At 39.6% G+C, this 24,840-nt stretch overlaps 1 protein-coding gene and 1 long non-coding RNA gene across 8 annotated transcripts in view; one reads left to right on the top strand and one right to left on the bottom strand.

Annotated features, from left to right (window-relative positions):
- Positions 1-6,843: 6,843 nt before the first annotated feature.
- On the bottom strand, positions 6,844-12,930 carry LOC132417640 (uncharacterized). Its single transcript, XR_009517902.1, has 3 exons — positions 11,860-12,930; positions 8,745-8,971; positions 6,844-7,956 (listed from the first exon to the last, which is right to left on the bottom strand). It is a non-coding gene; the product is annotated as an uncharacterized lncRNA (long non-coding RNA).
- Positions 11,462-24,840, top strand: part of DDHD2 (DDHD domain containing 2) — a 37,373-nt gene continuing 23,994 nt past the window's right edge. For 5 of the 7 annotated variants that reach the window (XR_009517897.1, XR_009517898.1, XM_060001357.1 and 2 more), the window contains exons 1-15: positions 11,462-11,627; positions 12,873-13,100; positions 13,920-14,110; positions 14,902-14,991; positions 15,544-15,664; positions 16,796-16,885; positions 17,839-17,974; positions 19,808-20,016; positions 20,298-20,365; positions 21,020-21,142; positions 22,006-22,101; positions 23,144-23,272; positions 23,380-23,535; positions 23,812-23,914; positions 24,053-24,223. Coding sequence is in view for 5 of the 7 variants with exons in the window: in XM_060001357.1 (XP_059857340.1) it covers positions 12,881-13,100; positions 13,920-14,110; positions 14,902-14,991; positions 15,544-15,664; positions 16,796-16,885; positions 17,839-17,974; positions 19,808-20,016; positions 20,298-20,365; positions 21,020-21,142; positions 22,006-22,101; positions 23,144-23,272; positions 23,380-23,535; positions 23,812-23,914; positions 24,053-24,223 (1,903 nt within the window). In the remaining 2 variants the exon portion in view is untranslated. Of the gene's footprint in view, positions 11,628-12,845; positions 13,101-13,919; positions 14,111-14,901; positions 14,992-15,543; positions 15,665-16,795; positions 16,886-17,838; positions 17,975-19,807; positions 20,017-20,297; positions 20,366-21,019; positions 21,143-22,005; positions 22,102-23,143; positions 23,273-23,379; positions 23,536-23,811; positions 23,915-24,052; positions 24,224-24,840 lie in introns of those variants that run through there. The other 2 variants (XM_060001358.1, XM_060001359.1) reach the window with 2 other exon arrangements.

Raw genomic sequence — 24,840 nt, 5'->3', positions numbered from 1 at the left:
TTGTCATACTTATTTTGTTTGCCTATGTGCTTATGACTGATTTGACCTCAAACCCTCCATCATTTGTCTAAATCTTCTCTTAAGATGCTCAGACATGTTTTATCAATTTTAGGCTCCTGAAGACGCGTTCCTGGAGCCCTCTGCCTGCAGCACTTGTATGTTCCTGGTGCATACTTTCATTCTGGTGTCTTCTGTTCATCCTGGGGATTCTCTCCACCCCTTCTGTTGGATTCCTTTTTTCCATAGCCTGTGTCTTTCTCTTTCTCAGTTTATTCCCTCATTTTGGTAGAGCATGTTCCCCAGTAGCTTCCTGGAAAAGGGTGCATAGGAAGTAATTTTTTTCCATCTGGCATATTTGAAAATGTGTTTTCATGATCCTTTGTTTAAAACTTAGTGTTTCTTCCTGGAAGCTTGTAGGATATTTTTGTCCCCTCTACAGTACAGTGTTGGTATGGGTCTGTTTTTGTCCACTTTGCTGGGCACATTTCGTTCTGGAAACTCCTGCCCTTAAGCCCTATAACATTTTCTTGAGTTTTGTTTGTTTGTTTCTTTTCCTCCTCTGCTACCCTAATCTCTGTTACATCTTTCTAGAATTCCTGCTGTTTCTGTTATAGATCTCTTAGACTGGTTCTTTGATTTACTTATCTTTTCACTTTCATTTTTTGCCTTTTTGCTGTACTTTGTGGGGGATTTACTCACCTTTATCTTCCAACTCCACTGAATTTTGTTTCATCTATCATATTTTTAGTTTCTAGGAATTTTTTTGTGCTCTGTGTTCTCTATGGGATTCTGCTCTTGTTTGTGGGTGTAGCATCTTATATCTCTGAGGATATTAATGATAATTTCTTGATTTTTTTCTTCTCAAATTTCCTACAAAGTTGCGTTTTCCTTTCTTTTTCAATCTCCATCTTTTTCATGTTAGAGATAGTTTTCAGATGTCTATTACTTCTTGGTTGTGTTTTTTACAGCGTTGTTATACTGGAGACCCCAAATTGCTTCTAGAAAATGCTTCCTGACTATTCTGTTTATTATTTTTTCATAATCTTTCTTGGATGGAATAGCTATTTTGAGTTGAAGTTGAGAAGGGAGGATTATCTGGATAATTTTTACTCCTCTGTGAAGATAGGAGGGTTTTATACTCTATGTGGCTTTTCTCATCAGGAGTGGTGGGCAGTAGCACATTTGTTGTAATAAAATGTTAGGCAGAGGAGATGCCAGCTGCTGAGAAGGGAGGATTTAGGGGTTTCTGAGATCAGGGCACATTTTCTGTAGCCAACTTTTTTTATTTATTTATTTTTTTGCAGTATGTGGGCCTCTCACTGTTGTGGCCTCTCCCTTTGCGGAGCACAGGCTCTGGACACGCAGGCTCAACGGCCATGGCTCACGGGCCCAGCCGCTCCGCGGCATGTGGGATCTTCCCGGACCGGGGCACGAACCCGTGTCCCTTGCATCAGCAGGCGGACTCTCAACCACTGCGCCACCAGGGAAGCCCTGTAGCCAACTTTTAAATGTTCTTTTATTTTGCAATATATACCTTATCCTGGTAAGCTAATGCCAAGGGTAGTATTGCCAGGTAAAATATAGGACCCTCAGTTACATTTGAATTTCAGATAAACAACAAGTCACCTTTTAGTATCAGTGTGTTCCACATATGGCATGGGACATAATGATACTAAAAATGATTGTTTTTCTGAAATCCAAGATAACTAGGAGTACAGTCATCCGTCAGTATCCGTGGGATTGGTTCCAGGACCCCGCCGTGGATACCAAAGTCCATGGATGCTCAAGTCCCTTATATAAAATGTTGTAGTATTGCATAAAACCTGTGCATATCCTCCCATATACTTTAAGTCATCTCTAGACTAGTTATAATACCTAATACAATGTAAATGCTGTGTAAGTAGGTGTGAATACAATGTAGATACTATGTAAATAGTTGCCGGGTATGCAGCAAATTCAAGTTTTTGGAACTTTCCTGAATTCTTTTTCTTTCCAAATACTGTCAGTCCATAGTTGGTTGAGTCCGTGAATGTGGAACCCATCGATAGGAGTACCAACTGTATTGCATTATTTATATATTTATTTTTTTGGCCATGCCACATGGCTTGTGGGATTTTAGTTTCCTGACAAGGGATTGAACCCAGCCCTCAGCAGTGAGAGTGCGGGGTCCTAACCATTGGACTGCCAGGGAATTCCCTATATTGTATTTTTTTCATTAAAGTTTTTATTTTGAGATAATTGTAAATTCACATGCAGTTTTATGAAATAATTCAGAGCTTTCCTGTACCCTTTACCCAGTTTCCCTCAATGGTAACATCTTGTAAAACTTTACTGTGATGTCACCGCCAGGATATTGACATTGATATGGTCAAGATACAGAACAGTCCCGTCACCATGACTCTTCCTCCTGTTGACCTTTCACAGCCGCACCTGCTTCTCCTTTCCCACCATGCTAAACCCCTGGCAACCACTAATCTGTTCTCCATTTCTAAATTTTGTCCTTTTGAGAATGCTGTATAAATAGTATTGTATAGTATGTAACCATTAGAGATTGTTTTTTTTTTTTCCATTCAGCATAACTCTCTTGACATTCATCCAAGTTGTTTCCTGTATCTGTAGTTCTTTTTTATTGCTAAGTAGTAGTCTATGATATGGATGTACCACAGTTTGTTCAACCATTCACCTCTTGAAGGATGTATGGGTTGTTTCCAGTTTGGGCTATTATGAATAAAGCTGCTATGTACATTCATGTACAGGTTTTTGTGTGGACATAGTTTTCATTTCTTTGGGATAAATGCCCAGGAGTATAGTTCTGGGTCATATGAAAGTTGCATGTTTAATTTTTTGGAAACTACCAAACTATTCTAGAGTGGCTGTACCATTTTACATTCCCACCAGCAATGTATGAGTCTCTCTGCATTCTTGCCAGTATTTGGTGGTGTCACTATTTTTTATTTTAACCATTCTGATGGGTAGGTAGGTAGTGATATCTCATTGTGCTTTAATTTGCATTTCCTTAATGGTTAATGATGTTGAACATCTTTTCATGTGCTCATTTGCCATCTGTGTATTCTCTTCTGTAAAATGTCTGTGTGTGTCTTTTGCCCACTTGCTAACTGGGTTTATTTTAATAGACTTCTTATTGTAGAGTACTTTAGATGTACAGAAAAATTGTGATGATACTACAGAGCTCCCATATACCCCACACCCTGTTATGAACACCTTAAATCAGTGTTGTACGTTTGTCATAATTAATGGATCAGTATTGATACATTCTTGTTGACTAAAGTTCATACTTTATCCAGATTTCCTTTGGTTTTACCTAACACCGTTTTCCTCTTCCAGGATGCCATTCGGGATACCGTATTACATTTAGTCATCATTATCTCCTTAGGAACCTCTTAGCTGTGCCGGTTTCTCAGACTTTCCTTGTTTGTTTTTTCGTTTTTTTTTTTTTTTTTTGGCCACGCTGCATGGCTTGTGGGATCTCAGTTCCCCAACCAGGGATTGGATCTGGGCCATGGCAGTGAAAGCCTGGAATCCTAACCACTAGGCCACCAGGGAATGCCCATGACTTTCCTTGTTTCTGATGAGTTTGCTAGCCTTGAGGAGTACAGGTCAGATATTTTGTAGAATGCCCCTCAACTGGGATTTGTCTGGTGCTTTTCTCATAATTACACTGGGGCTTGGATTTGGGGGAGGAAGACCACAGAGGTAAGTGCCCTTTCTCATCATATATCAAATGTATTTACTATCTACATAGCTCATACTGTTGATGTTAACCTTCATCACCTGGCTGAGGTAGAGTCTGTCAGGTTTCTCCACTACACAGTTACTATTTCTTTTTTCCCCCTTTTCATACTGTATTCTTTGGAAGTCCCCATTTGCAGCTCCACACTTACGGGATGGGGAGTTATCCTCCATGTCGGTGAGGGTGTTTATCTATGTTAATTCTTTAGAATTTACGTGCAAGGTAGATTTGGTCATTCTCTCCCATTTATTTATTTGTTTAATCAGTCATTTATATCCGCGTGGACCCATAGATATTTATTTTATACTTGTGTTATGATCTAATGCTACTTTATTTATTTATTTATTTATTTATGCCGTACGCAGGCCTCTCACTGTTGTGGCCCCTCCCGTTGCGGAGCACAGGCTCCGGACGCGCAGGTTCAGCGGCCATGGCTCACGGGCCCAGCCGCTCCGTGGCATGTGGTATCTTCCCGGACTGGGGCACGAACCCATGTCCCCTGCATCGGCAGGCGGACTCTCAACCACTGTGCCACCAGGGAAGCCCTACCTTATTTATTTTGTTGCTCAGAATGTCTTGCTTTGGCCATTGGGAGCTCTTTCAGTTGTGTCCTTTTGACACAGCCCCATGATTGTGGGGGCTTTTTCTTTTTGGAGCCCTCCTCACTTTCTGGCACTACATGATTCTTCAGGCTCATCCTGCATATTTCCTGTTCCAGCGCTAGAACCATTTGCTCCTCCAAGAAGCCCTGGTCCCTCTTATTGAAGAATGATATTGATTGTTTGTCTTTTCACTGCTGAGTTTTAAGAATTCTGTGTGTTTTCTAGATACTGGTCTTTTGTCAGATTGGTGCTTTGCAAGTATTTTATCCCAGTCTGTCGCTTGTCTTTTCATCCTCTTTACAGAGTTTTTCACAGAGCAAAAGTTTTTAATTTTGATGCAATCCTATTTATCAGTTTTTCCTCTTGAGAACTTTTGGTGTCAAGTCTCTAAGAACTCTTTGCTTACCCCCAGTTCCTGAAGATTTTCTCTTATTGTTTCCTAAAAGTGTTGTATTTAACTTTTGCATTTGCTACATTTACATATGCTCAATTCGACAACCCTAGCCAAGAGGAAACCTTGGCTTGATGGAAACCTCCAGGGGCCCAAGGAGACACCTTGCTGCACAGCTTCAACTGAAGTTATCAGCTCAAAACAGTCTTCATTGAAGTGAGACAGAGGCAAATCACTTGCCTCAAAGTGGGGAAAAAAAAATCTAAGATTATTCAGCTTGAGGGCAGGAACTATTCAGTTGTGGCTATAAAGTAATAAAATGCATTTTTATGAATGGTTTATGGACTTATAAAACTCACCAACTTTGGGCTGGAAGAGAACGTCACACTGATGTCTCTATGGTTCCTCTAGTTCTAACATTCTTTTATAAACAAAGTAAGTGGTACTTGCCGCACAGCAGCAGCCTGTATATTCTTGTTTAAAATGTAGATTCATGACCCCTCTGATTAACTATCTTGGGTTTGGACCTGAAATTTAAAGAATCTACTTAGCATACCCTTCTATTCATTAGAGTTTGAGAATCACTGTCACAGCCTGGCCTTGTTATTTTATTGTCAGATCATCAGAAACAACTGCGGAGTTTTCTCAACTTTTGATGCCGACGTGTCCACCAGGGGTTGAGAACTTCTGTCTCCAAAAACTATGTATCCTCGTAGCACCTAATGCCTTGATAGGCACTCAACACAATACCTTTTGATGCCTAACAATTATTCCGACTTTAGATGTGAAATCCAGTTGTTTCATGACCCTTAGACTGTTGCTTTTGCTCTTTAGGCAGCTTACTGGCCATTAGCATTATCTTTTGCACTGGAGCATGGAGTCAGCAAACTACCACCAGGGACCAAATTTAACCCACTGCCTGTTTTTGTAAATAAAGTTTTATTGGGACACAGCCACACCCAGTGGTTTACATACTGTCTCTGGCTGCTTTTGTGCTACAGCAAAACTGATTAGATGCCACAGAAACCTTGCAGCCCACACAGACTAAAATATCTATCTGGCCCTTTACAGAAGAAAGTTTGTTGTCTCCTGTGCTGGAGCATTGAAAGGGAAAAAATAGACTTTGTTTCCGATTTTACCTTTTAAGCCTTTTTCTGGTAAAAGATTTGATATACCACTGCAACAGCAATAGCCAGTGAAATTAACTGGTGGTTTCTTTCTTTTTTTAAAAGAAATTAATTTTATTTATTTATTTATTTTTGGCTGCGTTGGGTCTTCATGATGTGCGTGGGCTTTCTCTAGTTGCGGCGAGCGAGGGCTACTCTTCATCGCGGTGTGCGGGCTTCTCATTGCAGTGGCTTCTCTTGTTGTGGAGCACGGGCTGTAGGCGCGCGGGCTTCAGTAGTTGTGGCAACAGGCTCTAGAGCACAGGCTCAGTAGTTGCGGCGCACGGGCTTAGTTGCTCCGCGGCATGTGGGATCTTCCCGGACCAGGGCTTGAACCCGTGTCCCCTGCATTGGCAGGCGGATTCTTAACCACTGTGCCACCAGGGAAGCCCAGCTGGTGGTTTTCTGAGAGATATCATCAGATATTCTCTCTTTCTGAAACTACCTACCTGCTGGGCCTTCTTGGAAACCTAGAATTTATACTTCTTAAGGCAGTGTTTCTCAAAGTGTGGATCTCATGCTGTCTGCATCCAAATCACCAAGAGGGCTTGTTTAGAATGCAGATTCCTGAATCCCACCGAAGACCTACTGAATGAGAGTTTCTGGAGGTATGACTGGACATGAGATTACTCCCTCTCTTGTAACTATTGGTGTATCTGGTCTCTGTTGTAGCAGTCAACGCGATATATTTCTTTTTTTTTTTGAGGTTTGAACCCAGAGTATTTATTGTCATGGGAATATGAAGAAATGTTCATATTCCTGTGCTTTTCTTTTTCTTTTTTTTTACATATATCTCTTCTTTTTTGCATTTCCTTCCCTTTTAGGTCACCACAGAGCACCAAGTAGAGTTCTCTGGGCTGTACTGTAGGTTTTCATTAGTTGTCTGTTTTATACATAGTAGTGTATATGTGTCAATCCCAGTCTCCCAGTTCATCCCACCCCACCTCCCGTTCCCCCTTGGTGTCCATACATTTGCTCTCTACATCTGTGTTCAACAAGATATATTTATTTGTTTACCTGCCTGTGTTTCCTATTGAGCTGTGAACTCCTTCAGGGTAGGTATTGTGTTATTCATTGCTTTTGTATTCCAAGCCCCAGATTAGGCACATTTAATTGTTGTCGTTCTCAAAGGGTGGTCCATGGAGGCTGGGAGTCTCAGAGACCCCTTTAGGGGTCACAAGATCAAAACGGTTTTCTTAATTGTACCAGGACATGATTTGCCTTTTTTGCTATGCTGTTGACATTTGCACTGTTGATGGAAGAGCAATGGTGGGTAAAATTGCTGGCGCCTTACCAGGAATTAAGGCAGTGGAAACAAATTGTTCTACCAGTTACCGTATTGTCCACTGCCCTGAATTTGTAATAAAAACAGTGCCAGTTTCACTTAAAAATATACTTCATGAAGAGTAAAAATTATTAATTTTATTAACTCGTAACCCTTGAGTTCACACCTTTTTCACATTCTGTGTGACAAAATGATCAGTACGCAGGAAGCAATTCTGCGGGCTGAAGTACACTGGGGAAAAGCGTTCCTGGACCCAATTCCAGTGTGTGTGTAGAGGCCTCCACACACCAACAAGCAATTCTTACAGGCCAGACGTTCCCATGACTTCCTCCTTGGCTTCAGTTAACTTGCTAGCACGGCTCACAGAACTCAGGAAAACCCATTTATTTACTAGATTACCAGTTTATTATAAAAGGATATAAAACCACAGCCAGATGAATGATAGAGATACATAGGGCATGGCCTGGGGAGGGGGGGCAGACCTTCCGTTCCCTCTCCAGGTGCGCCACTCTCCCCAATCCTCACATGTTCCCCAACCTGGAAGCTCTCTGAACCTTGTCCTTTGGATTTTTAGTGAGGCTTCATTACAAAGGCATGACTCAGTCACTGGGCCGTTGGCAACGGATTCAATCTCCAGCCTAGAGGTTGGGCGTTGGGACTGAAAGGTCCCACCCTCTAACCACATGGTTGGCTCTCCTGGCAAGCAGCCACCCTCCTTCGGTGGGATCCAAAAGTCACTTTCTCTGAAGCGTTTTCAGGACCTGAGGACAAGAGACCAAATATTATCTCACTGCTTTTATAGCTCAGGAAAGTCCAAGGGTTTTGGGAGCTGTGAGCTAGGAATTGTGAATTAATATATACATTCATCTGAATGACCAATATATTGCAGCTGGTCACTTGAGGAAAAAGCACGTGACATTATTTGACTTGGTAACTGAACTAGCTACTATTTTTTTTTCATGGAACATCATTTTTAGTTGAAAGTACAAACGACAGACAAACTGTGGCTATGCAGATTTAGGTATTTGGCAGAACTTTTCTAGAAAAAGTGAGATTGTTACTTCAAGGAAAACAACTGACAGTATTTGTTGCCAATAATGAAATTAGACCTTTACAGGAAAAAGGCTTTTGGAAGACTTTATCTGCTATGAGCTTGACAGCTTCCTGATACTTAAAAGACTTCTAATTAGATTGGTGGTAATTAAAAAAATAGTGAAATACGTTAACATTTGAAAGGCTGCATAGCTCAGTGAACTGAAATTTTACAAATGACCTATGCATGATGTCATCAGTCATGCATGGGTAAAAGATCTATTCAAAGTGCAAGATAGACCAATGGTGGGGATTTTTTGTTTTTTTGCCGCACCTTGCGGCATGTGGAACTTCCCTGACCAGGGATCGAACCCACGCGCCCTGCAGCAGAAGCGCAGAGTCTTAACCGCCAGACTGCCAGGGAAGCCCAAGACCAATGGGTTTTAAAGTATCAGAGTACAAAAATTCACTAATGTGTTTTCAGATTCCACATTGCAACTAACTTTTAAGAACCTACCATTTGTTGAATTTTATTGTAGTAGTAAAAAGAATACTCCACAATTATCTGAAAAGGCCATTAAAAGATTCCTTCTTGGGCTTCCCTGGTGGCGCAGTGGTTGAGAGTCCGCCTGCCGATGCAGGGGATACGGGTTCGTGCCCTGGTCCGGGAAGATCCCACATGCCGCGGAGCGGCTGGGCCCAGTGAGCCATGGCCGCTGAGCCTGCGCGTCCGGAGCCTGTGCTCTGCAATGGGAGAGGCCACAACAGTGAGAGGCCCGCGTAACACACACACAAAAAAAAGATTCCTTCTTTCTTCAACTACACAGTGGAGTGAGGCTGGATTTTCCTTATATACTTCAACCAAAACTAAAATTGTAACAGGTTGAATGCAGAGGCAGATATGAGAATCCAGTGGTTTTCTATCAAGCCAGACATTAAAGAAATTCACAAAAATGTAAAGCAATGTCATCCTTTTCTCTGGTTTTTAAACAATTATTTTGGAAACTAGTTATTTTTCTGTAAAAATATTTACATAAAATGGATTTTCTTATTTTTAGATGAATTAAATGTTTAAATTTCTCGGTTTTAACATCTAGTACAGTAAATAGTGGTAGATACAATCTACATAAACACTCTTTATAGAGTTCTCAATAATTAAAAGTATAAAGGGTCCTGAGACAAAAAAAGAAAATTGAGAACAGCTGGTATAGAGGCTGCAACAGAGATTTGGAGAAAGAAGGCCTAAATTCAAGTTCCCGTTCTATCACTTAACTGCGATTTTAGGTAAGTTACTTAGGTGCAGGCTCTGAAGACAGACCTTGTGTTTACATTGGCTCCATCACTTGCTGGTAGTATGTGAGTCATTCTACCTCTGCAAATAGGGATAACCTACTTCACCAGGTTGCTGTGAGAATTAAATGGGATTATACTTGTCAAATGCTTACAGTTGTTACCTACAACATAGAGTTAAAAGCTAGCTACTGGTATTAGTTATATTAGCTAGTCATCTGACAGGATCCTAGAGGCTGGGGCACAGTCCTGGCTTTCTTCATCCCCTCTGTGTTACCGAACCCAGGTCCGGCTGCTTGCCGCTGGAAAGCCAATTCTCGAGAGATGAGTGTTGGTAGGAAGGGAAGGGTTGCTTTATTTTGGAGGCTGGCAACTGGGGGAGGGGGTGGACTCCTGTCCAAGAACCAACTCCCGACTGCTCTCAGGGGACAGGGGCTTTTAAAGGGAAGTTTCAGGGTTGCATAGGCAGGAGCAGAACAGCACAGTCAGTTCGGACAGTCATCGTGAAACCAGTAATGCGGTGGTCTGGTCAGCGTCATCTTGGTTGTTTTAAGAACAGTTAATCTTTAGTTCCAGGGTTTCCATTTCTTTGAGGCCAGTTCTTGGAATTGTGGCAGCTTATGTCATGGCTACAGTCTGGTCATCATATAGTTAACTTCTTCCACCTGGTGGGGATTTCAGTATCTGTAAGACAGCTCACAGGATACGGCTCAGAATATTATCTATAGCCCTTGAGGGACTGAACGTCCTTGACTATGCTTAATGACTAAACTATTATTTGGTCTCCTTTGACTGTTTTCCTTTGTTTCTGCATTTTCTCACTTCTCTGATTAAACTTATTCTTTGGCTAAAGTTTTTCCACAGACAAAAGGCGGGCTGAGGACATGGGGTGAGGGGCAGGGACCGTGGGGTCCTGCTCCATTTCATCTGCAAAGAACAGAAGCTATTCAGGTGTTATAAATTTGAGAAGGTATAAGTAAACTTGTGGATAATTGTGTGTGGCTCTTAAACTGTAAGAGAATTAATCTGTTATTAAAAAATCCCTTTTAGTTTCCTTTTTCTCAGCTTTTGAAGAAATAACAAGACTGAAAAACATTCCCTGAACCCTTGCCCTATAATCTAGTTAGAAAATAGGGAAGTATTTTATTGCATGCCCGAAGGAATTGAAGTCTTCCAGAAAACTAAACAGGAGAGCTGGTAGGGCTACTACTTGGGGAATTCTTTTAACCTCTTGACCTCTGTTATGTCATCTTGCTGGACAAAAATATCTCATCTCCAACCCTCTTGCGGCTTTTGAATCCTGCCAAGCTCACCTCTACATCTTTTAAAGATATCTTTTTGGCAGCTTCTAAATCCCAATAAACGCAAAGGAGAGGGGCAAAGACCCAGAGACGATCTTTTGTTCCCTTGCAAATGCCAATGGTATCCGTTCTCAGCACCCAGAAGTGGAGGTCTGGGTAGACGCAACTACCGCCAGCGCCTGTCCTACTTCTCACTAAGGGCATGGCATCCCGGCGTCCCTGCACCATCCCGGCCCATGAGCAGGGTTAGCCAGGGTACCACCGGGTCAGAGGTCTGTTTTCCCATCTATTAAGTGGGGAGGCTGGGTCATCTTGAAGAACCTTGCTTTCACTGCAATTTGAAACGCTCTCCACCTATAACGTCTCATTCCTCATCCCTGCCTTCTAAATACCTGAGGCCTTGCACCCAGACCCCGCGCGCGGGTACCGAGCGGAGGGCGCGCCGCCGGCAACACCCGCGTGCCCAGCGCTCCGACCGCCAGCCCGCTCGGAGGCGCACATCTCGCGCGATTCCCTCCACCTCTCGCGACACTTCCCGCCAGCGCCCCTGCGGGCCTCCACGCCCCACCCGTTTCCTCCACGCAGCGGTCCCCGTCACCTCACCTTTGCCCTTGGCAACCTTGCCCGCTGCTCGGCCGCTGGGAGCGCGGCGGAGGCCTGTGTTGGGCGCGAGCCCGGCAGGGCCGCAAGCTCCGCCCTGCTCTGCTCCGCTCCGCCCCTCCTGGGCTCGCGGGGAAGGCCTCCTTTGGGGATATGTCGTAGCCCACTCAGCGAAGGCAGGAGAACTTGAAAGGCTGCGGGGCTGCAAGGTGAGTCTGCCGGGGCGCGTTGGGGGCGGCGGCCGGGCCCAGGGCTCCGACCGGCGTGCGGGTGGGAGGCACTGCGGGATGGAGATGCCAGGGGCAAAGGAGGACGCGACGCCCGAGGCAGGGAAGGGGGGCTGGGAGGACCAGCCCTGGCGGGGTGGGGGTGACAGCGGTTACAGGGACGCGGCCAGGGCCCCTTTTGCATCCACCGTGCCCGAAGGCACCGGGAAATTACCTTGTTTTCATCCACGCTCCGCTCCTCTCTGCGGGGCTGGACGCGGAACGGGGAGAGGTGTCCGCGAACCCTGAGGTCCCAGACCTGGGCTGCAGGAGGCCCGGGGTCGTGGGGAGAAGGGACACACAAAGTGGCGGAGGTAAATTCGTGCTGGGAAAAAAGATAAAGTGGCGGAAGCTGGAGAGCGTCCGCTCCGAGGGAGGCCGGGTGTTTGCGGTCCCGCTGCGCTTGGTGCTGAGATAGCGATGGTCTTGCCCGCGCCCCTCCAAGGAGCCTGGGTTTACTTTCGACGTCTGCAGTGTTAGTCTCTGCGAGTGTTAAAGGGGCGGAAACACACAGGTCACGGTCTTCCTTGAGGGAAGGAGGCTTTTGAGGTCAGTTGTTACTTTTCGTCTGAGACCTGGATGGTGCGAGTGGGTGCGCGCCTGCGCACAGTGGCCCCAAGCGAGGGTTCGCGTTTTCAGAATTTGTACCATAGTCTCTACTTAAGCACCCTTCAAGCATTGATAAAAAGTGACTGGTTCTTAAGTGAATAGTTTTATTTTCAGTAGTGTGATTCCAGTAGTCATGTAAATGTGTAATGACAAGGGCCTGGAGCCTAAAACCAGGCGTTATTAAGACGGAGTACGCGTTTTTGCCTTGGGACCAGACTTAGATTGGAAATTGGGGTAAAATTTTTTTTGCAGTCAAGATTTCGACCATGTGTTTCTTGTGATTCCAGTTTTGTTTAATTAAAACCATGCAGTTTTCTGAGAGGATTGGAAGATCAGTGCAAAGTGGTTGGTCTAACTATAAGAAGCGTTTTGTTTAAGGCCTCCTTCCTCCAAAAAAAAAAAAAAAACCCAAAAACAAAACCAAAAAAAGCTGTTAATTTATGTTATTTCTGTTTTAAATTATGTAGCCCCCTTAGTTTTTTTTCAGAAATGACTCCTTAAAAATGACCAGTTTTGTGTGTGAACAGTTACACTGTTAATAGAAGGAAATGTTATTTATAGTTTTCTTTTGTCTTTTAGAGAAAGAAATGTCATCAGTGGAATCACACGAGGAACAATTGTCCCAGTCAGATCCATCCCCGTCACCAAACTCATGTAGTTCCTTTGAGCTAATAGACATGGATGTTGGCAGTTTGTACGAACCCGTTTCTCCTCATTGGTTTTATTGTAAGATAATAGATTCTAAGGAGACATGGATTCCTTTCAACTCTCAGGATTCACAGCAGCTGGAAGAGGCATACGGTTCTGGTAGGGTGAAAGCTATGACTTGTAATAGACAAGGACTTACTGTCATTTCTCTAAAACTATAATATAAAAGTCCTTATAGTGAGTGCTATTAGAAGTAAATTTTAGATCTTTTTCTAGTTGTCTCATAGCATTTTTTTTTTGCTTTACATTTTTTATACTTTCCAAATTTTACTTAATAATCTTTTCTTTTTAACATCTTTATTGGAGTATAATTGCTTTACAATGGTGTGTTAGTTTCTGCTTTATAACATCCTATAGCATTTTTATATAGAAGTTCTGCATTACTATCCAGCCAATTTATAATCAAGAATTTGGTCTGTATCTTGAAAACAGTACCTATTGTAATTCCTGCATAGTTAACCAATAATGTTTCTTATGTTTCAGTTTCTGTTTATGAAGAGTGTGGTGCGGGCAGTGTCACATTGCAAAAGAATGAATTCTTTCATTTTTCTCTTGTTTTTTCTTCTTTTATGAAACAAGAATGATGCCGGTTACTACTTTATCATCATGATGGTCATTAATTTATCTTTTGGTCCCTTAAACAAAAAATTCAGAAAAGCTTTCTTGTATACATTTTTTTTTTTTAAGGGACACTCCTATCTCTCCTTAGAAAAAGAACAAAACAGCGTTGGGTATTATTTTTTTCATGTTTCATTAAAACCAAGAATGATTTTGATGGTTTATAAAGTAGTTTAGCCAAGAAGAAACAGATCATTCATGTGTTTTATAACATTATTGAGAACATAACTCAGAGTTGTATTTTGGGAGCTTTATTTTGCTATACTATGTACTTCATTTCCCCTTTCCACTCCTTGATAGGAAAAGACTGTGATAGGAGAGTTGTGCCCACTGATGGGGGCAGATACGATGTTCATTTGGGGGAGAGGATGCGGTACGCCGTATACTGGGATGAGCTAGCATCGGAAGTGAGGCGCTGTACCTGGTTTTACAAGGGAGACAAAGATAATAAGTATGTTCCATACTCGGAGAGCTTCAGCCAAGTGTTAGAGGTATTCCTGTGACCCTTTTACTCATTTTCTTCGTTGTGTTCTCTTATTTCATAATCTTTTCTTCCTCTTGTGACTTATTCTGTGAATTTACAGAGAGAGTTTGGTTCTATTTGCATCACAGTTCATAGCATTTCTTTTTGCAAGTTAGTTTCAGGATAAAGTAGTTTTATTTTCAAATTTTGAAATACTATGGAAACTGTTACGTATTTAAATTAAAATTTTTTTTCTCTAGTGATCTTTGTGAATATTTAAACTGTGACCACAGGATTGGTCTTTTTTGCCTTTTATTTTTCTTGCTCTGAAAATATTCTGAAATTTGCTTTAAATTGGAGTAGGATATTAATATTATTGAACGAAATATATCAAAATGTGAACAATGATTATTTCTAGTCTTGATGATGGAATTGGGACTGATTTTTTTCCTTTGTCCTGTACTATTATCATAATTTTAAAAGAATTTTAAAATAAATTTGACAAATCAAGAGAAAGAACTTTATATGTAATGTAATCCTCATTTTATGGATAATATACATGCATTAACATTACTGAAAGAAATATATCAAAATGTGTACAGCGATTATCTCCAGTCTAGATGATAGAAGTAGAAGTGATTATTTTTTCTTTGTTCTATACTAGTACCTGTTCTCATTTTAAGAGAATTAAAATAAATTTGATAAATTAGAGTAAGATACTCTTATTGTAATTGTTTATCTAGCAGTATTCTTGTTAAAAAGTTCAGTTTTAATAGAAAAACCATTACAGAAATCTAATGAAATGTGTTTTCTTTTAAGGAAACTTACATGCTTGCTGTAACTCTGGATGAATGGAAGAAGAAACTGGAGTCTCCCAACAGAGAAGTTATTATATTGCACAATCCAAAGGTTAGCAAATTAATGCCCTTCTTTAACATTGGGATTAAAGGTTAATTGCATTAGTAAGAACTTAATTGGTTTCTTTTTCTGGGGATTCTTCGTAAGATAAGCTTTGGACATTTTTATATTGCATTCACAGTTATGAAACTTGAAGCTGTGGCTCTTACCATCATTTCCTCATTCAACTCTTACACAGAAGTTTTCTTAGGGAAAATTATGTCGCTGTGATTTAGAAAATCACTGACACGTTATGTGGGCACCTCTTCCAGGTGTAGGGTATGGTTGAAAGATCTGTTAGCCTGATGAATTTTCATTTTCCTTTTTTTTTTTTTAGCTTTACTGAGGTATAATTGACAAAATAGTAAGATATTTAAAGTGTACAACATTAGCCTAATGTATTTTCAGGATTCTCATTTCAAGCTGTAGGAGTTGCATATCAAAACTCCAGTTGAGATTTGACTGTGTTATGTTTTAAAAGACCCGTTTCTACCCCTCAGAATGTATAAATAGAAGTGTCTTTAATGTAGAGTATGTTTATTGCTCTGATCTTTTTTATTTAAGCTTATGGTACATTACCAGCCAATTGCGGGGTCTGATGAATGGGGTTCAACACCCACTGAGCAGGGCCGACCTCGAACAGTGAAGAGAGGGGTTGAGAACATCTCTGTTGACATTCATTGTGGTAATGTTAATCATTCATTTTTTTCCTTATCTTCTGATATACTTGTTTATGATTTAAATCGTGGTCTTTCTCTATGGCTTTAGATTACGTCAAGGCTTAAAAATGGTCTTTAATCAAATGGGCTTATTCTAAGTTAAGATTAGCATTACTTCATCTACTAAGAATCTTAATAGGTATAAAAATCTCTTTTAAAGTTGCTAAGTATATATGGTGGGATGGACAAAATTTGACAGTACTAGTCAGGAGGTCACTAAGTACAAATGAACTGATTTAGTCCTAATTCTAAGAAGTGTGATTCCACCTGCTTGATTATTAATTTATTCCTGGTAACTCCTGAAGGTTTTCAACCAGGGAAAACTATTTTTCAGGGACCTTGATGGTTATCCATTGCTCTCTAGCTAGGGTCATTTATGGTTGGTTTTATAATATATTTAACTGGATTATAAAATTCCTTTCATCTTTCAGAGGAGATGGCTTGTCTCTTGGACAAAGTCGTAGACTTACTGTAATTTGAAAAGATGAGTTTAAAATTTCAGGCTTCAAATACATGTCAGATTTTATTGGTACAACTGATAAACACAGGATAGTAGGTAAAAGTATCCTGTCAATATTAAATTACTTGAATTTGGTAACTGCCCTGTGGTTAAATAAGAGCATATTCTTAGGAAATACATAATAAAATATTAAAGGATTAAAGAGATGTGATATGTGCCATCTGATAATGTATGCAACCTGCTCCCAAATGGTTCAGAAAAATAAATGTGTGTGAATACACATACACATAGAGAAATAAAGCAAATGTGGTAAATGTTAGTGTTGAATCTGTATAAAAAGTACGTGAGAGTTTCTGTACTGTTCTTTCAAGTTTTCAATAAGATTGCAGTTATTTCAAAATAAAAAGTTGAAAAAACTTGAACAATTTTTTCACTGACTTATTACAAGATAAATAAGAAACAAAGTAACATCACTATATTTTTACTAAGTAGTTAAATATGGGACTATCTGTGTCTTTTAAAATATCTGCTCATATTTTAACTTGCCCGTTTCTATTGTCTACGCATTGTGAATGTTTGATTTTAGAATACATGACTCGTTATATAGAGTAATTTTTCTTTGTAATTTCACTTGTAGGGGAACCTTTACAGATAGATCACTTGGTTTTTGTAGTCCACGGGATTGGACCAGCCTGTGATCTCCGCTTTCGAAGCATTGTACAGTGTGGTAGGTTCGCAAAGCATGTCATATTAGATCATGTAAGGGGACTGTTAGTGCTCCTGTGAGTTGAGATGAAGTGTTGTCTTTAGCCTGTTGTCTTAGCTGCATAATAAGATTTGGAGAGATGAAGACAGGTGGCAAGGTAGTCAAGCTTCCCAGCTTAGACCTAAAGTGCTAGTAAATTCCTTAGGCTAATAGGTTTATATTCTTAACTAATAATTCTTGAGTGAATAAGCCCTCAAGTCTTATACAATTGTTTTATGATGTGATGGTCCTGTTTATAACCATTCTAAATTTAAAGGGAACCATAAATATATGACCATGAAGATAATATAGTTTAAATGAATAACAGAAGCTTCAACCATTTTTGTAATTCATACTGTGATAAACCTTATGATATTCTAATTGGAATATTTAGGTCATTAGTATAACTTGACTTTGAAAGGCAGTATTCATAGTCTAACTGCCCTAATTTGGGAGTCTGATCCTAATGGCTAATGCTTCTAAGCATAAACCTCCTAGAAGGTTAAGATCGATGCAATATGAATTCCAAACAGCAGTGTATCTTTTAAAAATTTAAAATATGGGGTAAACGTTGTTTATAAGAACCAGAAAGTTAGGATAGGAACCTGACTGCAAGGCCAATTGACATAGTCAAGTGGTTTTTTTAAAAAAATGGAAACAGTTCCCTTGACACGGCAGAAGTTTTGAAGTTACTGTGTGATTTTTTTTATATAAAAATGTTTTGTATAGTAATAGCAGTTTTATATTAAAGGAATGTCTTTTCCTACATGCACTGTTAATTTTTTCTTGACTACTCACTCTACTTTTGACTCGAGTCAATAGGTGCTATAAGCAGATATAGATGGATGTAGTATAATTAATTATAAGATCTGTTGCATTTTCACTCTACAAATTGATCGCTTCACCGTTAATGCATTGTTAATTTTCTTTTCTAGTTAATGATTTTCGCAGTGTTTCTTTGAACCTGCTACAGACGCATTTTAAGAAAGCCCAAGAAAATCAGCAGATTGGGAGGGTAGAATTTCTCCCAGTCAACTGGCACAGTCCTTTGCATTCCACTGGTGTGGATGTGTGAGTAGCACTTTACACCTTTGAGTTGCTAACTGTGACTGTAATGTTTTCTGATCATTGATATGCTTAGGAACATTTCTGCTATAGCTGGTCGTATATATAAAATTTTGTTCAACAGAAAACTTTTTGTACTTCTGTGTCTTTTTCTTAGAGGTACATTATTAAGTGCGGACCAGTCCCTTTGTTTAACTAGCTCGGGTTAGGAGTGGGGAGTTGTGTGTATCTTCTTCCAGTATGTTTTACTGGCTCGTTAGTGTTTACTATTACAGCTTTATTATTTCTTTAGCATAAAGCCAAATGTTGCTTTCTCCCCATAGTGTATAAGCATTTCCATCTTAAGATGTCAAAAGCCAATCTACCTCAAGATGCACAAAGTATTTTGTTGTTCCTTTTGTGATCACATTTAGATAATATTTGTCCAAATTTGGGGAAAAAAGGAAATTCCCAAATATTAAATTATTGGGTTTTATAACTTGAGGTATAATTGGTGCAATGACTTATAAGTAAGTGATGGCTTTCTTAAGTTGCAAGCTCAGAAGTTCTGTTTGTAAACTTTTTGGTAATGTCAGAGAAGGTTGCCTTATATTAAGGATATTCACTGTGGGCTCGCCAGAAAGAAGTATGTTCATGATATAGTTCTAGGATAGAACTAGGAGATGCTTCTCTGGTAGATAAAGGAAGTAGCATTGTTTCCATGCTGGTCTTGGAAATGGCTTTTCTGATTCCGTGTCTCTCAGTTCTTAATACCCTATGATTTGAGCATATTCCACGTGCCAAATGCTCCATTGTGGTGTTGCTTTTACTAGGTGTACAGAGTTCACATTCTTTCATATTTGAGCTGATGCTAAGAGGTTACTAGGGGCACATAGCTCTCTCTAAACTACAGAAGATGTTGAAGGTTTGAGGAGTCTTTCTGGGAGCTTTGAGAAAGCTTTATGTGGAAGCTGATTTATACTACGTCAACATTGTTTTCCTTTGCGAGATATGAGTTCTGTTTGTCCTCGGCATCTGGCAGTCTCACCTTCTTTCAGCTTTTAGAAATTCGGCATAGAGAGAGAGAGCTGATTCATTTATCATTTGATTTGTGATCAAAAAACCTTAATGCTGAGAATTCTAGGAAAAGCCTCTTTATCTTTTAAAAAACTTTATTATAGAGAATTTTTTACACAAAAGTAGCATATATAATGAATCTTCATGGATTGATTATGATTACCCAGCCCAACAAGCCTCAACATGTGGCCAGTTCTGCCCCATCCATATCTTCCGTGTACTGCCCATCCCTCCACTCTATTACTTTTGGATAAAATCTTAGACATCATATCATTTCATCTGTTAAATGTTTCAGTTTGTATATCCTTTTAAGGATTAAAAAAATATATATAACACCATTATCACATCTAAAAAAATTCTTAATATCAGCAAATATACAATCAGTATTCAAATTTGTAATTGTCTAATAAATGTCATGATTTATATATACACATACGTACATATACATGCACATACACACATAGTTTAAACTGGGATCATAAATTGCAATTAGTTGATGTCTTTTAAGTCTCTTTTAATCTCTTGATTACCTTTCTATCTCTTATTTTCTTGTAATTTATGTCTTGAGGAGGCTGGGTTTTTTGTCTTGCAGCGTTTCTCACACTGAATTTTGCTGGTCACATCCCTTTGGCTTCATTACAAATGTCTGTCTGTCCTCTGTTTCCTGTAAATTGATAGTTATCCCTTGTATCTTAATTTCTAAGTGTAATTTGGGTAATAACTTAGAGGAGGCTGTGGAATGTATTTAGGTTTTCTGCTTAAAATATCTTCTGTTTTTTTCAGAGATCTGCAGCGAATAACTCTGCCCAGCATTAACCGCCTAAGGCACTTCACCAATGATACAATTCTGGATGTCTTCTTCTACAACAGCCCCACCTACTGTCAGACTATTGTGGACACAGTTGCTTCTGAAATGAACCGATTATATGTACTTTTTCTGCAGAGGAACCCTGATTTCAAAGGGGGCGTATCCATCGCTGGTCATAGTTTAGGTAACGGATTCTTTGTGACCAGAGATGACTATCATATTTTAAGGATAGCTGGGTTTGAAGTACAGTGTCTTTTATCAGTATCAGATTCAGAGGTCTAGAACTGGTCTGTGATGAAGAATTTGGAAGGCGTTGGAAGGGTGGTGGTGGATTGGAAAGAATGACTCCCTACTTCATAGATTTTGCTTCATGGGTAATTGGCTTAATACTTTTTTTGTATGAAAGACAGCTATTTAGTGCTAATGCTTCGAAATTGTCCCTTCTTTCTTCTGTTTTACTTGTAGGTTCACTTATATTGTTCGATATCCTAACAAATCAGAAAGATTCTTTGGGGGATGTTGACAGTAAAAAGGTAATTTAGATGTTCAGATAGGTTCTTTTGTATGCTTTCTTAGTAAGAGTTTTTAGATTTTAGGCTTTTTGTTTTTTGCTTTGTCTCATACCATAATATTTACGTTTATTTTAATTTTAACAGACTTGTAATTATCTCTGTCATTCTTGGATGATAGAAGCAAGATAGTAGTATGCTTCTACAAATATTTGCCACATTCTAAAATAATTATAGGTATCTTATTTTTTCATTATAAATATGCACTACTGATCTGTTATTAGAGTTATAGAATCACTGAGTTGAAATGGAATTTGCATATGAGGAAATGAAGAGTGAATTGGATGCAAATTGATATAGTTTATAGAAATTCTGTTTGAAAGCCATCCTTAAACATTAATAAGAGCTCAGGGAAGGCTTTATTAATGATGATGAAGAATACTTTGATACTCATTTATTCACTCATTCATTTATTTAAAAACATACTAGGTTTCAACTGACTGCAAAAACTTAAAGATCAATCACATCTTAATTTATATTTCGTATAAATTACAATTTATTCAAAGTTAAGGTAGGTCTCTGTGGATATCTAACATAGTACTTTCCTTTATTGCAAAGTAATATTAATAAAAATCTGAATGAATTTAGAGAATACGAGCTTTACAATTTAATTTTTAGGATTTGCCAAGTATTTTCATGGATCAAGGAGACACACCGACACTGGAGGAAGATTTGAAGAAACTTCAACTCTCTGAATTCTTTAGTGTCTTTGAGAAGGAGAAAGTAGATAAGGAAGCTCTGGTAAAAATAATCTTTTAAAACTTTGCACTATACCATTTTCAGTATTTTTTTTAATAAATTTATTTTATTTATTTTTGGCTGCGTTGGGTCTTCGTTGCTGCGCGTGGGCTTTCTCTAGTTGCAGAGAGTGGGGCTACTCTTCGCTGCGGTGCACAGGCTTCTCACTGCGGTGGCTTCTCTTGTTGCGGATTATGGACTCTAGGCGCGTGGGCTTCAGTAGTTGTGGCTCGCGGGCTCTAGAGCGCAGGCTCAGTAGTTGTGGTACATGGGCTTAGTTGTTCCGTGGCATGTGGGATCTTCCCGGGCCAGGGATCGAACCCTTGTCCCCTGCATTGGCAGGCGGGTTCTTAACCACTGTGCCACCAGGGAAGTTCCCCATTTTCAGTATTTTTATTGCTTCTTTTCATCGTACTGCTTGCTAAGAGCCTGCCCTTTAGAAACATTTTAGTCATAAATACTTCGTTATCATTAGTAATGCTCTTTAGCCTTATTTGTGTGCTTTTTATCATATAAAGTGATCTTTGCTTTGTGGAGGTTCAGAGTTCCGAGGAGCCATGTTAACAGCAATGGAGCAAAGACTAAAACACAGCAGAGCTCTGAAAACATGAGAGCAGGAATAAATGACCACTAACTTTTCCAACTCTTATTTTCTGTTATACCTTGTAGAGCTCTACTGTGGATATTTGCTTGTTTATTTGTTTTTGTTACCACTAGGGAGTCCTAGTCATGCAAAGCAAAGAACAACAGAGTGTTTAGGCCTTATTCCTCTCAGAGAACAGGGCGTTTACTTACTTATTTTTAGGACATTTAATTGATTTTAATTTGCCGAGAAATAAGAAAGATATTTGATTTTTTATGCTTAGGCTTTATGTACAGACAAAGATCTTCAGGAAATGGGAATTCCCTTAGGACCAAGAAAGAAGATACTAAACTACTTAAGGACCAGAAAAAATTCAATGGTATGTGCTTAATATAGTTTGTAGGATTAAACAGTTTTTTGACTTCCTTGTATCCTTGTGCTTTGTGAGGTGTTTAGTATAGGGAGCTAAGCAATTTTTAAAATTGACCTTTGGCTCTCTTTTCAGAAATTAAACACATTTACTTTATTGATATCTTTAAAAGTGTTATTAGCTTCAGAAGTTTTATTTCCCCTGGACTTCCACCATTCAATTTTTTCCTTTTTTTTTGTTTGTTTTGTAACTGCTTTATTGAAATATAATTCACAACACATACCATAAAATTCACCCTTTTAAAATATACAATTCAGTGGGTTTTAGTATATTTGCAGAGTTGTATAACCATTACCACTATCTAATTCCAGAACATTTCCATCACCGCAGAAAGAAACATCATATTCATTAGCAGGCACTCCCTATTCCTCCCTCCTGTGAACCACTGATCTATTTTCTGTCTTCATGTATTTTCTTATTCTGGACATTTCATATAAATGGAGTCATACAATATGTGGCCTTTTGTGACTGGTTCCTTTCACTTAGTATAATGTATTCAAGGTATAACCCCGTTGTAACAGTGCTTATGCACTGAGCATTTTTGGCCACTGATTCCTTTCCATAGTCTAATTAATTATTTTTCAACCTTTTAGCAGGTTGCTCAGTTCTGATTTAAGGCTGATAGAGACATACTACTTGCTTTGGTGAGAAAGGCATAGCACTTCATTGAACTCCTCAGCAATCCCCAACATTCATTCCACAGTGCTCTGTTATCGTTTTCTCTCATGATGGTTGCCTAAAGTTTCAACTGCTACCCAAATGGCTTTGTACAGCTTTCGTTATTTCCGAGCATGTAGGGATATCAATTCATAATTTAAGGCAACTTTTGTTTTCATCAGCTTTAGCTTGTTCTCTGAGAGATTCTTCTTAAAATTGTTGACTACCATTTCAAAACCTTCCCAAGCATCCTTTTAAACCAGTAGAAAACTGTATAATCCTTTGGGTATTTTCACTACGTAGCAGTTCCACAGAACTATTTTTTATTCTTTAGGGTATTAATAGACCAACCCCGCAATCACCTGCAGGGGCGAATATGTCTAACATCCCCAAAGAATCGGAGTTCTGCAGTAGTACTAATGGTACTGGAAATGGTGAACATCTGGATGTTGGCATTGGGCAGGTAACAATACTAATTCTCTTTGGTCATTTTATTGTTTGCCGTTGGTATGGTAGGAACAGATGTAACTTTTGTTGTTAATGAGAGATGCTTTTATTTCCTCCTTCCAGGTGCCTGTAAAATACCCCCGGCTCATCTATAAACCAGAAATATTCTTTGCCTTTGGATCTCCCATTGGAATGTTCCTTACTGTCCGAGGCCTAAAAAGAATTGACCCCAACTACAAATTCCCAACATGCAAAGGTTTCTTCAATATTTATCACCCCGTAAGCATTGGACAGCTCTTGTGGTTTTACCTGACTATTAGGGCTTATTGGTAAAGCGCGTACGATATTCTATTGTGTTGATTTACTTTTTTCTATATTATTCTGTAGTAATGAGATAATTTATAATAGTATGAATCTGGAAGTGATGGGGCGGAACAACTACATTTTAAAAAATGAGCTTATAATTATTCTTGCCTGATACATAGCTCCTGAGACTGTCATTATCTTTCTTCATCTTCAGCAGAGGTATTTGTAGCTATTGTTTTTCCTATGTAGTTTGATCCTGTGGCCTATAGGATTGAACCAATGGTGGTCCCAGGAGTAGAATTTGAGCCAATGCTGATCCCGCATCATAAAGGCAGGAAGCGGATGCACTTAGGTAAGTCTTGAATATAGAACCTGATAATTCTAGACCTTCTGGTCAGTGCAAACCGACTGGACCTCATTCACTTTGTTTAGCTGTGTTGAACCCTTTTACCTCTGTAAACCATGTAATGTTCTTTTTCATATGTTTCAGAACTGAGAGAGGGCTTGACCAGGATGAGCATGGACCTTAAGAACAACTTGCTAGGTTCGCTGCGGATGGCCTGGAAGTCTTTTACCAGAGCTCCATACCCTGCCTTACAAGCTTCAGAAACTGCAGAAGAAACTGAAGCAGAACCTGAATCAAGTTCAGAGAAGCCTAGTGGTCAGTGACACTGTACATATTGATTTCCTGCACCAGGCCAGATAAGAGGGACTCCATGGTGTCTGGTTCTTATTCTCCCAGGGTCTTCTTACTTTCTCCTTTTTTATTGTTTAGGACCAATACTATGAGTCCTAATGGGCCTTCAGCTCTGCTGGTGTTTTCTGTCATCTAATAGCCACAAATTTTGGAAAAACATTGTTTGTGAGGGAAGATGTCAAGAGAAGCTGAGCATCTAGTAATGAGGCTTTAAACATTCCCCACTTGGGCACTATGGCAGTGCTGCTCAGAGCCTACGCTGTGAAGAACCTTGCTTTTACAGGGGAATGTCTGTGTATTCATGGGTTGGTTTTATTTTCCTGGCTGGGGACTAGCTAGGACACTTTTCCTCTTAATTTCACAGTTAATGTTGCATTCTTTTGCTTTAGTTTTCAATTGCCTAAGGAGTTCTAACCCTGTTTGCATTTAGTTTGTAAACCAAAGGCAAATGGAATTAGCCATTAAAGGTACAGGAAGGAAAAAAGGGATTGGATAAAATCAGTGTGCCTTGAGGAGAAGCTTTAAGGGGATTGAGAGGAGGAACATGAGAGAGAACTTTCTGAGCAGGGTAGCTCAGCCTA

This window comes from Delphinus delphis, chromosome 21 (genome assembly GCF_949987515.2).
Source record: "Delphinus delphis chromosome 21, mDelDel1.2, whole genome shotgun sequence".
NCBI classification, from domain to species: Eukaryota; Metazoa; Chordata; class Mammalia; order Artiodactyla; family Delphinidae; genus Delphinus; species Delphinus delphis.
This window is presented reverse-complemented; position numbering and strand designations above follow the sequence as displayed.